At 42.7% G+C, this 16,251-nt stretch overlaps 1 protein-coding gene across 4 annotated transcripts; it reads right to left on the bottom strand.

Annotated features, from left to right (window-relative positions):
* Positions 1-243: 243 nt before the first annotated feature.
* On the bottom strand, positions 244-16,225 carry SIRT1 (sirtuin 1). Of its 4 annotated transcripts, XM_038140337.1 has the most exons (10): positions 15,251-15,741; positions 13,268-13,384; positions 12,622-12,700; positions 12,118-12,359; positions 10,663-10,815; positions 9,430-9,577; positions 7,065-7,144; positions 4,467-4,653; positions 3,173-3,730; positions 1,895-2,291 (listed from the first exon to the last, which is right to left on the bottom strand). In XM_038140337.1, exons 4-10 carry the CDS (start codon positions 12,328-12,330, stop codon positions 1,969-1,971), a joined length of 1,662 nt encoding a protein of 553 aa, XP_037996265.1. In that variant the 5' UTR covers positions 12,331-12,359; positions 12,622-12,700; positions 13,268-13,384; positions 15,251-15,741; the 3' UTR covers positions 1,895-1,968. The 4 variants fall into 4 exon arrangements, with proteins under 4 accessions (XP_037996263.1, XP_037996265.1, XP_037996264.1 ...); XM_038140335.1 differs by lacking the exons at positions 12,622-12,700; positions 15,251-15,741 and adding an exon at positions 15,790-16,225 and having other exon boundaries at positions 244-2,291; XM_038140336.1 differs by lacking the exon at positions 12,622-12,700.
* Positions 16,226-16,251: the final 26 nt, after the last annotated feature.

The following is a 16,251-nucleotide window of genomic DNA, read 5'->3' as shown; positions in this document are numbered from 1 at the left end:
TTAAACTGGGCCCTGGCCCTTGAGGGCCCCTGGGAGGGATCTGTTGCTGTCTGGGGTGTGCTCAGCACAGCTGCAGCCCCAGGGAGCCACGGGACAAACCCAGAACAATCCAGGGCAGCTTCATGCCAGGGGTAAGTGGAAAAAAGCCATTCCAAATGAAATGCCTTCCATTAGCCAGGGTATACCTTGATTTTATAGGGCATCTTTGGTAAGGTATAGCTAGAAATTAATGGAAACCAGAAACCAAATTACAATTTTAATAGACTTTAGGACAGAGTGTACGAGTATAAAACACTGGTTTTGTATTTCAAAAGTTGCAGGAAGATAGCCAGTCATTTTAAACAGTCTTCTACAAAACATATGCCAGTAGATTACATAAAAGACACTATATACAATATAAAAGAGCAGAAACCAATCCTCACTGTAAAAATAATTTAAAACAAAGTATTTCAATTTAAAATATCTCCTATAGCACAAACTAATACATTGTGACATGCAAGTGAAAACTAAACATATTGCATTCTTTAATGTAGCCAAATAAGAGCTGTGTTAAATTTGGACAATGAGACAACATGTCAACATTTCCCGATGAATACAGGAGGCTGTTCTTAAATATTTATTAACTGTTGTATTATGTTCAAAGAACAGCTACTATACATCTTCCAAAATGTAATAAATATTAAAGCAAAGTATATGAATAATCTACATCGTTGGGCCAATGTTGAAAAAGTGGTTTATAGAAAAATGCTGTTTCGCTGACTACTGCACTGTGCATTTGTACAAAATAGTTCTAAAGGCTTGGAAACAATCTGCACTTGAACATCTGCAACATCCAGTTTTAAGGCAGCCTCGCACTTGAGAGGGCAGAGTGGGAGAAGCCGCTTTGCTTTCGTGTCCAGGGTGGAGCTGGCAGCTGGAGGAGGTTTCCCAGCTCAGCCAGGACCTCAGGCCAGCAGGTCCTTAATCCACGTGGAGCTCCTTGGCAGTGGAATCGGAGGCTCCCACCACGGGAGTCAGTCTCTCCTGGGCTTGGTGCACCAGTGAGCACGGAGGAAGAGCTTCACTTCTGCACCTTCTCACACGCTGGGAGGAACACTCCTCTCAACTCTGCTTCCACACTGGAGCCTTGGCAATTCCTCAAACGCTATTTATAAAGCAAGCTGCTCTAGATGTGACTGCTGGATACAGTGTGACAGCCTCTGACTGGGGGGATCCTTTCTGTTTAAAATGCCAGATTCTAACTGCTAGGGAGCCAATGTCAACAACGCTTCATGTCCACAGGAAGTCATAAACTCAGCAACCTAAGCATTTTCACAGCACTTCTTGATCAATCTAAAAACCATTGGATTCCTACAGTGCTGCTGTCTTGTTTCCACCTCGCTATCTGCTTGTAATTAAGTATGTCTCAAACATACAAAGGAATTGTTAAAGCAAAAAAAAATTAGCTGCCACAGAAGGTCTTAGAAAATGCCAGTGTTTAATGACAGACTAGGTGTGAATGAAAGGTTTAGCAGAAGCATAAGAAGATTTTAAATAAACCCAAGTGTTACAAAGCAAGAGGTGTGAAAATACCATTCTTTGGTCTAAATTAGCTGTTCCCTTTATATTAGTTTAACATTCCAATGGCTTTTCAAAACTGTTAAAAAATAATATAAGCTGAAATTTATTAAGAAAAAATATGTATTATATACATGTATGCCTGATCAGACAGATTAACTTAAAAGTGAATGTAGTGACAGTTGTTTAGATAATCCTAGTACCTTAAAAAAAAGATGAGTTAGTGTTGAGTGCGCAGTAATAGATTTTTATTGAAAAAGGTAAAAAACTAAGCATGAAAATCTGTTTTAGTTATTTATAAACACTACATCCTTATGGTTTTGTTGCTCTAAATTCAGACGTAAACATTCATTCTGACATGCCAAAGCTCCTAATGCTGGTGGAAGTTCCTGTAACCAGTCAGCGATCACTTTACAGCGCGTTGCTCGGATGTTCTGTGCCTGCAACTTCATTTGTCTCAGCTGATGCCTCAGCTGCCAATTCCTCCTGCTCGGCTCCATCCTCCCCGAATCCAGGCTCCTCTTCTCGCTCAGGAGCATCCTCATCCTCTAAGCCATTGTAAAACTCCTCCATCTCACTCTCATCCTCCACATCTAAGCTCTGGCTGCAGCACGAGCCGCTCTCACTGCTGCTGCCACAAGAGCTGGAAGATATGATATCGTCTTCAGAATCCGAGTAAACCTCAGCACCGTGGAAGATATAGCGATTGGGTGGCAAAAACAGATACTGAGTACCTGCAACAGAATGTAACCAGTCAGTGACATGCTGAAGTAAATGCTGGTACAAGATCTTGTGGTTAGAATGTACCTGCACAGATCTGTTTTCAACAGTGACTCTTAACTGACAAATCAGATGACATGAAAATGCATTTATGCCCATGTATGTGTGTTTATTACGAAGGACAGAAGAAATGCTTCACTGCAAAGCTCAGTGTTCCTCCTCCCTCTCCCTATGACACTAAGAGAATTTATGCTGATTGTTCAGCAGCTGTTTCATGGGAACACATTCCCAGCTAGATTTCCTCTACCTATGACAGGACAGGAGCTCCTGCATGGAGTATCAGACAAAGTCTAAACCAGCCTTTCCTTTAGAAAACTGCACTTTAATTTCTGACTCCTTACATCAGTTACAAGACTGCACACTGGAGGGCTTCCTTAGAAAGTCTAAACTTTCCTTAAAAACGTGCCTCACTCCAGCTGTGAGATTTTTAAGTCCTGTCATTACTTTGTCTTCCAGCTCTACTGCAATACCAAATCATGCTCTACTATGACCAGCTTCTGAATGCCTCAGGATCAAACCAACTTTTCTGAAAATACATTTGAAAATGTTATTAAGGGATTTATTTTTGATACCTACCTTCAGCCTCCTAAACTTTCATCTTTTAGGTGAGGATGTAATCACTTACTTTTAAACCTATTACGAAACACAAAAAATATTTCCTACTGGGTTCTCCAAAAGAAATAAATGGTTCAATGAGTTACGTAGACACTTGTCTGAACAAAAATAGCCACCAAAACCCACTGATTGCCTCAAGAGTAACTTATTTATCACTTTAAGTCTAGCATAAATGTATCAGCCAAAAGGAAGCAAAATACTAAAAAGCATTAACACTTACCATCCAGCCTTTTGCTAATCTGTTCTTTTGCAGATTTGTTTACCCAACACTTCTTCAATATTTCACTCTTTTCTTTATTTTCTCCATCATTAGAGCCATTTTCCTTCATTGTTTCAGAGTTCATTAGCTCACTAGCAGGATTTTCAGGGTTTTCTGATGACATCTGTGTGTCCTGAAGCGTCTCCTCTGAGCAGGTCCCTTTAGTTTCAGAGGCAGGCTCACAGTTTTCTACCTTACATTCAGGTGGGTGTTCTGACACCACTGCAGGATCGGGTGGGCTCATCCTTCCTGGTGAGCTGGAGCCTTCTGAAATGTTCAGAGGGGTTGGTGGGAGCTCAGCCGAGAGCGCTTCCAGCTCCTTGTGCGGCCGTGGAGGCTTCTCTGTGATTTCTGAAAGTTTTACTGCGTTGTAGCAAAGTTTTGTGTATTCACTACCCAACCTCTGACACAATTCATTAATAATAACATCACAGTCTCCGAGAAGCTCCACGTCAAAGTGTAGATGAGGCAAAGGTTCCCTATTAATTAAGATCTGAGGCACTTCATGGGGGATGGAACCTATAGATGGAAAAGAGAATTCAAAGGTAGTCACTTGGGTGACTTCCTGCAGAGACCTACTGAGAAAGCTCAGGCTTCTCTTCATGCCTTCACTTACAAGAAGACAAAACCAGCCAGGTCAGGAAGAAGGCAAGCCAGTACCAAATTTAACAACAGTGGTTTGAGGTGCTGTGCCTACTGTAGCCTGCTTAGATGGGTTTTTCCCCCCCATTTTTTCCAGTTAAAAGCATTCCTCATTCACTGAGAAACATATGCACAGAAAGAAATACTGGCTACAGCAATATTAAAAATACAGCAGTATTAAAAAGATTAAAATTAGTACTATAATGTATTCAAATTATGGTGATTTTGTGCATTTGTTTTATGTACTTAAGTGCACATGAGGAATATCGAGATACTTCCTTTCTAAAGCCTTCAAGCCTTTCTAAAGCATATCGCAAGCTTGGAGAGAAATGAATCTCAGAACAGAGTCATTCAGGTTTAAGGGAGTAGTTTTTCACATAATAATTTAATTACCTTGAGATTTACTTAGACTGTAGAAAAAGCATTTAGAATTTGTAACTTTCTCAATTTTGCATTTCAGCTTTACATAGGCAAGCAGCTTTCATCTTACAATTTTGTGGTGCTTACTGAATTGAGCCAAAGATGTTTCTAAGAGCTTGGAGTTTCTTTAACTGAGAATCCTACTTCTGATCCAAAATTTGTAAACAGAGTATTACCAGAGACAGTCACTTACTTGGGATCAATGCTACTGGTCTTACTTTGAGTGAAGACCCGATGACAATGAGGAGATCCACTTCATTTTTGTCGTACTTCATGGCACGGTGGAACTGCTCAGGCAGGTTCTCCCCAAAGAACACAATGTCCGGCTTCATGATGGCCAGCGGCTCCTCGGGGGGGCAGCGGGGACAGCGGGGCACCACCTGCACACAACAGCCTCCTAGTGCCCTGCAGGGCTGGCCCCTGAAACACCCGCATGTGTCACAGCACCCCCTGTTACTGCCCTGCAGGGCTGGCCTCTAAACACTGACATGTGTCACAGGCACTTACTTTGGCAGAGACAGGCAGTGATATTTCCTCATTTCATTGTTCTGTAGATGCAGCTACAGGCAACTACACTTCTTACTGCTGCCTGCAGCAACTGCTCAGGGAAATAAAAGCTACAGCAGGAATAAAGAGGGAGAAACCAGGCAGGTGTATAGCACAAGCCAAAGTCCAGCAGCCATGCTCAACACCAACTGAGTACACCTCCCATTTGACAGGAACAGATTTTTCATAGTTTAAACGGAACAAAAACTAAGATTTCACTGTCAGGTTCCAGTTAAAGATCTGATACAAACCCTGTCCTAATCCAAGAGTCTTTTGTAGAACTTTACGTGCAGTTTCTCCTCTCCTCCAAAAGGTTACATGGTGTTGCACCCACAAAGCTACAGGGCACTGTGGCAGGCAGCTGGCTAAGAGCATACAGAACAAGAACAGAGGCCAGAACTTGCTTGGTCTCCATTTTAAACTTTTCTAAGTCCTCCAGAAATAGAGGAGATTCCGGCTTCACTAACAAAAGTGGCCACTAGTTAGATTTGTGCAGAAGTAGATTCCCTTTTTTTTCCTGAGCCAGGGAGTTTACTGATCTTTGGGACCTCTTTCAACTCTTTCCTATCTAAAGACTTTTAAAAAGAGAGGAAAAACAAGAAGGTGAGTGATAGATCTACAGACAATACTGAGCAATTTCCTTCTAATAGTTCAAGTCTTTTCAGCTGTAGTTTTAAAATATAAGACTTCATAATAAATCCAAGGAACTGCAATCATACAGAAACCATCACAAGCTACAAATTAGAGCTGTAAAGGTGTAAAGATACGTACATTACCTATTGGAATAGAAAAATACCCGAAAACTGACATTTAAATGCATAACAAGTCCCTACTGTACAGAGAACAGCTGCAGAAAAAAATAATATAGAATGTTGAAAGTTTAAATGAAAGAATTAATTTTATGGATGCCTGCAGTGGGACAGAAGTCAATACTCTAAATTAGAAAATATCACAAGTAGAAGGCCTTCCTCTAGTGTCAAATGATCTTTCCCAAAAATTAAAAGTGTTTGAACAAAGAAAAGCCTTTTGGGATGGATGCCTTGTGGGATAAGAAGCAATTTGGCACAAGAGCTAGGAACTGGTGTGATGGAAACCTTCACCCTGCACCCAAGCAAGAAAGCACCCATAGTCAAGGGAAACCAACTAAAGGATTCCCCAAAAAGGAGCAGATGGCTAGAATGAACTTTCCCCTCAGATCTTTATATATTAGAAAGAGAAAATCTAACTCCAGCCAGCTGGCTCTGGAGGTAAAGGAGCAAAAAAATATCTGTAGGATGTTCTTAAAAATAATATTCTTCATAGCATAGTAAACCAAATTTCACATTCAGTAATTCAGTGTTACAAGGCTTCAGGCTTAAGAGATTCACATTTCTTAAAGCTTTAACTCAAACATCTCTTCTGAAAGGCTTTCACTAAATTCCATTTCAAATGTAATTCCTGAAGGATTTACATCCCTTCCATGTTCCTCATCTCAAGTTGCAACTGTGGACTCTGAAGCATTTATCAAAAAAACCAATGAACCTGAAGTAAGAGTCCCCTTTCATTTGCATAAACAAGATCTTTTTGATCACAGAATCATCACCTCTGTTCCTTCAAAAGAAGGGGAAGAAGAGCAAAGGCAGAGAGGGTCTCTCCAAGTCAAAGGTTCATCTGTTCTGACAGAGCAGAACCAACTCCTGCCTTGGTCCCAAGTCACTTGACAGCCAGACATGGGGAGTTTGGAACATGGAATAGTTCAGGAGTCCTACGAACACCAACATCCCATCTGATCCTTGCTCTAGCCTGCTCTGTGGTTAGCAGTTTCTCCGTGTATCAGCTGCTGTTTGAAACACATTTTTAATACAGAAAGATGCTCAAAGAGCATCCAGTGTTATAAATGGCTAAGAATGCTTTCTCAGTGTGACTCTAAATTCAAATCAACACAAACCAGGTACAAATCCAACTTTCTGATTACCATTTAACCTCTACTTTTTATCAGAGGAGCCACAAAAAATGGACTCTTAAGGTTTTGTTCTGATTTTTGCCATTACCTAATTTTTGCAGTATGGTATTTGAGTATACTTCTAAATACCAGAGGAAATGCTAAAATACAGAGAGGCACTTCTTTGAAATACATGCAGAGATATGGAGGCTTTTAAAAGCAGATCTTGTAAGCAATCCCAGTATGATGGTTCAGGATTTGGTTTGGGGTGTTTTTGAGATAATTACTATTAGAAAGCTGCAGTGAATTAAAGTAGATTTTTACCTGATTGAAAATATCTCCTCGAACAACTTCACAATCAACTTTGTATTTACAGATCAGGCAGGAAGCTGTTGCAAAGGAACCTGAGGGGAAAAACCCGTATGGTAGCATCAGGATTTTTAGTCATTCAGATTTGGTCTTATGCCCAAGCTGTTTTGACAAAAAGGCTGTTATGTTGCAGTGCTACAGAAATCAGGCATTAAAAAAGGTAATGTAAAATTGAGATCCTTGTAATACTAGAAGTTGTTGTTGTTCTAGGTGTTAGTCAGCAGAAATCTTGTTTTAGAAGTAGCCATATAGCACATGCATGTCAACACAAATGATTCTGTGTCCTCTCATTCCCCTGACCTGTGCAAGCACAGACAAGGAGCAGAGAACAGAAACTGCCCTTCTCGTTACACAACAGTGGTGCTGCAAACAGCAGCAGCAGCACAGGAACCCACAGCAGCTCCACACACTGTAGCACAGAATAGCTAAGGAAATGCATTAGTAAAGACAATATGCTTTCAGGGTATTGTATCTGGGTAAGACAAAGAGAGTGAAAGCATGGAAAAACCTGGAGCAGATAATCTGTGAGCAACTGGCAGCTCAGCACTGCAGCTCCCCCAGCGTGAGGAGGTATGACAGTTATTTGCTCACTCTAATTAGCTGATAGTAATAAATCAGAGCTTCATACAGCACGTTAGGGACTTCTGTCAGGCTCGCAGACCCAACTCAGAGGCATCTGCTGCACTTCTCTGCAACTCTTACCATGTGAATTACTCTTCACCAGCAGAAGTTTGGTGCCCATGCATGAGCCATTCCCAGGCCACGGCCTCTGCTGACTCAGCTCCAGCAATGGCAAGGAGTACAATCTAATTCCAGATGCATTCTTGAATGCAAGAGCCATTTTAAATACAGCAAAATGCATCTCAGACACCACAGCTCTCATAGGAGGAACTGTACTGTAGGTCTTCAGTGACAGATGGATCTGAAGGTTCCATAAGAACTCCCCAAATCACTGCAAGGTTCTTTGTTAACTGCTTGCCATTGCCCCAGTCTCAGGAAAAAGCAGAGTGAGTACAGCAGCGTGAACCCCCACAGAAGAGTTTTGGTTTCTCTCCAGCCACCATTGTTAGGCAACAACCATTTGCTAAAGAGCAGCAGCTGTTGGTCAGATAAAGCTTGATCGGCTCAAAACAACCTTTGCTAATTTCCAAAGGCCTCAAAATCTCCAAGTGCACATGCTTTCAAAGAATGTGTCATTCAGAATCACCTGTACAGGACATACACTAAAGGTGGTCTGTGATCCCATCCCTGCAGCGTGCAACTGGAAAAATGGGGAGCTTGAGCACAGCAGTGATGTGCAAAAACCCAGCCAGGTAAGAGGTTTGTGATAAATGCCTCAGATGAAATGCCAACCAAAAGAAAAGGTGCGGCACACTAAGCACAGATGGAAACCAGCACTGGGGCTGGGGAGCTGACTGGCAGATGCTGCTGTGTGCTGCTTGGCCTCGTTCAGAGCACTGTGCTTGCTCTGCCTGGAGAACCAAACCCCACGGATCTGGCACCGAGCTAAGCTTTGTAGGTATGGAAACCACGTGCATCTGGCCCCTGGCAAAGGTGCAATTAGATGGATGGGCCTTACAAACATTCCAGTGCTGCTTTTAGATGATTTATGTGTCTGCAGTTTACTAAATGATCCAAACATGCATTTAAGAACTAATTTTTGAATACTTTTCTTGAAAATTAATCCTTGGACTTTCAGCTTGACATATGCAAGTCCTTGGAAATGGAAAGCGTATCAAGCAATTAAAGCAATTCCACTTAATTAGGCCTCATAATTACAGAATCTGTATGACACTGAAAGTGTAACAAGATGATCTTCAGTTCAACTGAACTGGTGATTAATCCTCAATGTTTTATACATGAGGTGGAGTCACTGAAGTGTCAGGATATTTTCAGATTTCAGTGGAATATAACCTCAATAATTGAGTCAGATAACACCCAGAGACCCATTCCGCTGATGGGCAGTGAGAGGGACCTGTGGCAAGACTGGTTTCCATGTTATGTTGTCACACAGATCAAGAAGCACCAAATGCATTTTAGAAGTTAGAGTCTAAGCTTGTGCCAACAGGGTGTGGATCTTCACTGATGCACAGACCCTTCATCAAGCTCAATTCCTGAAAGGAGTTATTCCTACTTGAAACACTTCTGATTTAAATATGTAAGCTGTCTAAAACAAAACTTCAGCATTTAAAAATCAAAGTATTTGTTGGCAAGAGACAGGAATTCAAGGAAAGAAAGTTTAATTCCAACAGTGATTACCTTGCCACGTGCACCAGTAAGAATTCCCACAGGGAAAATAAGTGAAACTAAAGCCACTAACCATGACACTGTATTATCCTTTGGATTCCTGCCACCTGTTCCAGTGTGTCTATGTTCTGAGTGTAGTTGCGAAGGAGTTTTCCTTCTTTATCCATCAAAGCGATGAACTTGTGACAGAGAGATGGCTGGAACTGTCCTGGGTAGATTTCCTGGGGAATTCAGAAGCACGTTAGACAGTGGAAGTGGATACAGAGTCTTCACCTGAGCTGGGCACTGTCCCCAGCCATGCCAGAGCCCCTTACCCTGGTCCCTCCCTGTGCCCTTGGCCACTGCCCTGGCATCCAGCTCCTTTTCCCACTGCTCAGCTCCTCAGCATGGCAGGAGGAACTGCTCCCTGCAAGCTGGGATTTTGGTTTTACACAGCATAAAATCAATGTTCAGATCTTTTTCTGGTTTTGAGAATTATGAAATAAGAAAGCTTTCTCTCCTTTGTTAAGTGTCACGTGACCTCAATATTTGTTCCTGGAAACACGTATTCTGATGGACAGAAAAGGAGGAGTGAAAAAGCAGAAAAGTAAAACGCATCAGCTGAATTAGATTCGGACTTTTCTGGTAAAACCTGTGTGTAGACAGGTTTCAAGTAAGTTGATTTTTTTGCTTGCTGTGGTGGTTTTTGGTTTGGGGTGGGTTTTTGTTTGTGGGGGTGGTGTTTTTTTAATATTAAAACCCAAAGGAACTGAGTATACTAATGAGCATCAAAATTTTTAGTATCTGGATAGGAGGCTGTCAGAGAAAGCCAAGCAGAAAAAGAATGCATTGGGTTTTCTTTTCCAATCTTTGTAACAGGACAGACCAGTAGTATGAATTGTGAGCAAATGGAAGAAAGAATGAGCACAACCAGTGGTGATTGATTTTCACACGTCCTTACTGGTCCTGTAGAAATTCTTATGTCTTGGGTTTGATTTCTTTTTGGTCCCAAGGAAATTGAAGATTAAATGCAATTGGGTTTGGTTTTGGGTTTTTTTTTGTTGTTTCTCCATATGTCTACAGTTTCTACAATTCCTTCTTGTCTAAGAGATATAATCGCTGCTTTTGATACTGATAATATCACTGAGATCTTTTTCAACCATCTGAAATGGTTGTTTATATCTTGAACTTACAACAGGAACAGTAAAATAAGCTTTAAAAAGAGAGAGAATGTTGCTGAACAGTTTCTAGTTTTTATCTAAGTTATGCATTTTAATATTGTCATCTGTCTTTACTGACCAAGACAAGAACTGCTGGAAAACCATACCTTTGCAAACTTAAAAAACGGCCTGGGATCCTTTCTGAAGTATTCTATATCAAACATTGCTTGAGGGTCTGGAAGGTCTGGGAAGTCTACAGCAAGGCGTGCATAGATGCCATCTCTGGATCTAAAGTCAGGTATTCCACAAGACACTGACACCTGAAATATATTTTTGCAATCTGAAATAAGTGAAAGTGCATATTGGACCATAAAGTGTTGCTCTGGGAAACCACATTTCTGTATGCTCAGTGCTCAGAAACATTAAGAACAAAACCAGTCTGGGTTCTCTGTATTTATTTTTCTTTTTTTTTTCCTTTTTTTTTTTTTTTCTTTTTTTTTTTTTTTTTTTTTTTGGTCTGATATAACAATTCCCAAATCACAATCAGGAGAAACAGCACAGAAACAAAATTTGACAAGTGGACAAAAATCCCTTTAGTACAGTTTGCACAGGTAGTAACAGGATACCAGAACTTGCTTTTACCACTGGAAGTTCTGTAAGATGTGAACAAAAATTTAGAGCATTATTGCATTAAATTTAATTATTACTTGTTCACTGATCTGCCAAGTCAGGCTTAGATATGGTGGTTGATATTTTAAATTTTTTCTACGTGCTAACACGGTAATAGAACAGTCCTGCTTTTAAAAAATATGTATTCTTACTTCTGAAGAATAAACCCCTTTCGATATAAGTTGTTTATTGATAAATATTGCTTATCAAAGCATTGTAGTAGTCAATAAGGACTGAAATCATTGTCTGAGATTACCACAAAATAGCATGGGAAGAGGAGGAGAAACAGGTGTATGCAAGTATGGAAAGAGCAAGACTGGGAGCAGCAGTGCTCTTCTAAAAGCTGATTTGAATTACTCATCTGCTCTGAATCGTGTCACACCATCTGTGTGTGAACAACAGAAGCAAGAAATGATCTGGTGCACAGGTACAGAGCTGCAAATGTGCAGCAGTTCAGGAATGTTCTTTAGTCAGTGAGTAGCTTTCCATCACAGAGCACCATGTGCTGAAAGTCACATTCAGTCTGCTGAAATCTGATCAAACTGCTCCTATGATCATCCTCCTCCTCCTCTGCTCCCCAACTCTTTTCTTTTCTAATCCTATTCTTCTAGTCCCTCAAGCTCCATCTGGGGTTTTAAGAGATCCACTGGGATTTTGTTTACAGAAGCCATTCCCTTTGTCTGAAGACTAGGGTAGAAGTTCTGGACAGATACAGTGTTCTTATTCTGTAACTGTTTTGCATGGGAGCAGCTGTTTTTACAAGTTTCTATGTCTAATAATATTTTGTTCTGAGGAGAGATGGTGTAATCCCCACTGGAAGCTGCAGTCCTTGCAGTGGGCTGGACTCTTCCCCCCAGCACAGTGACTTGCTCCCATCCATCCCTGCATGCTGTACTGAAGCACTGAACCAACCTGGCTCCGCGTTTTCACACCGGCGTTGCAGCAACACCTACCCCAGCTCCAGTCAAGACCATAATCTTCTTGCACTCCTGCAAAAGCTTCACAGCATCATCAATGGTGTTAATATCTTTCCTCTTCTTCCTTTTTGGTGGCTCTGAAAGGATGTTTATCACGATTTGCCACAGAGTCATGTCATCCAGTTCAGGTGGGGGGATCGTTTCTGGTAGCAGGTCCTTCAGAATCGTCCGTGGGTCTGTACCTAACATGAGATGCTGCTGAACAAAAGTGTAGGGACCTAAGAAAATTAAAAAATACAGATATTTAAAACAGAATCAGGTACTGCAGATGATCATGGTTATTCTTCTATTTATTAATGCTTGCTAGTACAATTTCATGAATCCCATTTAATGCTCTATTCATCAAACCCCCTGTATTTTGGTCTAAACTCTGAAGTGAGAGCTGGACATTTTATTTATTTATCATTATTTCATGTTAACCCATGAAGGATTTCATAGAAAGTCAGTCAAGTAAAAATCCCAGTTTGCAGCAAACTTAACCTCTTTTAGAGGTGTAACAGGATTTTCGCAGTGTGTCTCCCTCTGTACTTTCCCAACATTTGGTATTTACAGGAAGAAGCTGAAAACAAAACAAAAACAAACAAACAACAAACATGCATATACTTTCCAGTGGTATTATAAACCATCACTCTACACAGATACATGGAGCCCAGAAATCCATGGATTCTTGTTGGTTTTTTGGTCATCTAACATGAATTATTTCAAACATTACCTCCTCAAGCCATTAAATCAATCTTTCCAAAAAATACTCAAGATGAGGGCTCACTGTCCTAAAACCATACAGGGATCATCTTCTTGAACCTTAAGAGAATACATACTAAGTAGGCAGGCTATAGAAATATGCCATAAATTAGTCTAATTTAGTGAACCTGTGTGTATGCTTTTAGTAGGGATTGTGGCAGGATTTCTATTCAAGAAAAAAATAAGACACTGACAATTTTAATCAAAATACAGCAAGTTTCAAGGGGTTCATTTCTAAACTCCTTAAATAACATACAGAATACAGCCAACACCTCTAAGCTGTTCAGAAGCACTAACTGCCAATATTTTTGCAACAGGAAAAATAATTTGAATGCTGGGGAGGATTAAGTGATGGTTTAAAGGCAAAGTGCATCCAGGCTTCTACCTATACGTGGTCTTGGGGTCCAGTCACTGGAGCTTGCATGTGAGGCTCTGTCTTCTTCATCACTGTCACAGGAGTGAAAGCCATTGGCTATGATTTCATCGCTGAGGAGGAAGTTATCTGCAAGACAGCACAACCAGGGGGTTACACTCCAGCCCAAGGGTACAGTGTATCTCCAAAGTGATCACAAAAACAAAAATCACATGCTCAATCAGCAGTTTTGTCACCTAGGCACAGAAAATGTCTATTTTTCTTCACATTTATAGATATACTTCCAAGCTGTTGGCAGATTTACTGCAGGGTTTGCTGCCTTGATGCTGGGCTTCAGGGGACTGCATGCTGACCTTGGTAAAACCTCATCCTCTGAAGTGTTGGGCATTATGGATATTCCACCACAGAAAAAAATCCAAATCTTTTAGAAGTATAATTAAAAATGTCTTTCCCTTACAATTCTCACTGTATTCATCTCACTGAAAAACTGGGTGAAATGAAAACATGTCACCATTGCAGACAGATCTTTGACTAGGTTTTAAGAGCATTTTAACAGCATTTTGAAAGAAACCCACAAGTGCACATTTGCTACAACGAATTCACAGGATTTGGTGAGGATGTTACCTTGCAGCTCAGCTGCATTTGCTGACCACATACACAATTTATGATATTTCAGCTGTGACACAGAACATGCTGCCCCGAACCACTTTCACTGAGTTTCTCTCATCCATCTGGCCCTGCAGCTGGGTCTGGTGCCAGTCAGCTCAGCTGAGCCCGTGGCCTCAAGCCAGAGTAACTCAATCTAACTCCATCTCAGAGCTCCACGAATGAGCCCAGGGCAGAACGAGGCACTTGTGTTACTGAGCTCACACTGAAGGGGAAATCTGAACTCCAACCTGAGCAGCTTGTTGGAACTTAGACTACTCAACCTTTTTTACTGGCATTATTAGAAATAGCCTCAGCACCTGTAGATTCAGTTGTTGAAAATCTAAGATATGAACAAAGAACAAATTTCAGTCGTGCTCTGTAAAGCAAAGAATCACTAAGGTAGTTCTCAGTCTCTTATCTGAAGAACCCCCTGCACTATTTTAGCTGTTATTCCACTTGATTCTCAAATAAAGAACACCACAAAACACCATCATTTTTTATTCAGAGGTTGTGTTCTTCTTCAAGTCCTTCTCCTTGCTGGCATAAATACTTTATTTTTGATTAGAAAAGAAAGAGATCCATGACAGAAATTTGTTGTTGGTTCTTGCCGTCTTGTTCTTCTGAGGCCACAGGTGCTCACGGACATTACTATTATTAATCTATTTATTTACAGCATTTCAGTTCCATCTCGTTATGCATTAAGTCAGTGAAGATATTGAGAATTTTGGAGAAGGAAAAAGTGCATTAGGACACATCAGTAACTCCGAGGTGCAAGTATAACTCGAGAAACCTTTATGGCTGGCTTCTGTATCAAGAAGCAAAGCTTACATTGTGAAAGGCTCCTCACACACAGGCCACAGAGCCTGTGATTTAGGAAACAGTGACAGATACAAGCAGGATAAAGTAACAGTTTAAACTGTAACACTCCCTGAGTAGTATTCCTCAAAGGACAAGAGGGGGTAATGCTGGCCAGAACTAAGCCAGCCACAGCAAAACACGCCTGAGGCTTGGAGGGACCTGAGCAAAAGGCTTCGTGTAAGGCACTGCTAAGAGATCACAGGCTTTGCTCGGAGCTGTTCCAACAGAGTTTTTAAATACTGACGCTGTTCCAGCTTTATTTTATACCTGTTCCTTTTAGACTGCTTTTACAACAACAAAAAGTTTCTGCAGAGTTTTACTCACGAGTTAAAGTATCTTTAACTGCATTCCACGATAAAATGTGAAGACTGTACTGGCAGAATGCAGTGTGTGATACATTTTAATGAATTTTTCCAAAACACTGCTTTAAAAAAAAAAAAAAAAAAAAAAGAGCTAAAATTAACAACTCAAACAAAACACAACTCCAACCTGATCAGTTTGTACTGTGAGGTACTTTCACAGTGATGCTGCCCACCAGCACACCTCAAGTATGATCTAAAAGAAACTTTTAAGAAAAATCATAGTTTAGTTTTGTGCTGCACTCAAACCTTAGCCAAGGCTGTCACTTGCAGTTCTTTGAAGTAACAGTCAAGTCTGCTGCTCCTGAGCCTATGTGCAAGTTTATAAGGTTCAAAAATAAAATAATTAACACGGCAGAGATGATGAAAAGGAAACCGGGCTTATCATTTTTCATTTTTAATAACTTGTCGCCAGCAACACAGCAGAGTAAATGTTTTCAGGGCTGAGAGCTGAGCCGCGGTTGCCGTGCGGCACAAGGCCTGGCGGGCGGGCCCGGGGCGGTCCGGCCGGCGATCGCTGCGTGTGCGGGGCCGGGGCCGCGGCGCCCGCGCTCGCCGCGACCGGCCGGTGACACCGCGCCCCGAGCGACACCCGGGGCCGCCGCCGTGCGGGGAGGAGGGAGCCGCGGAGGAGGGGAGGGAGGGGAGAAGGGAGGGGTCGGTCCTCACCGGGATGCGGGGCCGGCACCGCGGCCGCCCCGTTCGAACACTGCGCCCGCCCGCAGCCCGGGGCCGCCTCCGCCGCGTCTTCGCCGGGCGCCGCCTCCGCGCCCTCCCCCTGGTCCCGCCGCGGAGGCGGCTCCGCCCGGGGCAGGCCCCGCAGCCCGGCCCCGCTGTCCGCGCCGCTCCGCGCCGCCGCCGCCTCGCCGCCGTCCTCCCGCTCCGCCCGGCCGCCATCGGCCGCCGCGGCCGCCGCCTCCCCCGGCGGCTCCGCGGGCACGGCGGCGGCGGGCGCGGGCGGCGGCCCCACGGCGCGGTCGGGGCGCGGGGCGGGCGCGGCGCTCCCCGATCCGCGGCGGTGCCGCTTGGCCGCGGGCTCGGCGCCGTCGCTGCCGGGGCCGGCGGGGCCGCGCGGGCGGAGCGGCGCAGCGTCCCCGTCCGCCATCTTGGCGCCGCCGCAGCCGCCGCCCC

The sequence above is a fragment of the Motacilla alba genome, chromosome 6 (genome assembly GCF_015832195.1).
Source record: "Motacilla alba alba isolate MOTALB_02 chromosome 6, Motacilla_alba_V1.0_pri, whole genome shotgun sequence".
Classification (NCBI taxonomy): Eukaryota; Metazoa; Chordata; class Aves; order Passeriformes; family Motacillidae; genus Motacilla; species Motacilla alba.
The sequence above is the reverse complement of the archived record's forward strand: the minus strand, read 5'-3'. Positions and strand labels throughout refer to the sequence as shown.

Coding starts and splice junctions, on each gene's coding strand:
- SIRT1 (XM_038140335.1), bottom strand. CDS start 16,225: ATGGCGGACGGGGACGCTGCGCCGCTCCGCCCGCGCGGCCCCGCCGGC. Junction 9,578..10,662: donor CGTTTTTTAAGTTTGCAAAG/GTATGGTTTTCC, acceptor TGAATTCCCCAG/GAAATCTACCCAGGACAGTT. Junction 4,654..7,064: donor GAGGAGATATTTTCAATCAG/GTAAAAATCTAC, acceptor TGTTGTGTGCAG/GTGGTGCCCCGCTGTCCCCG.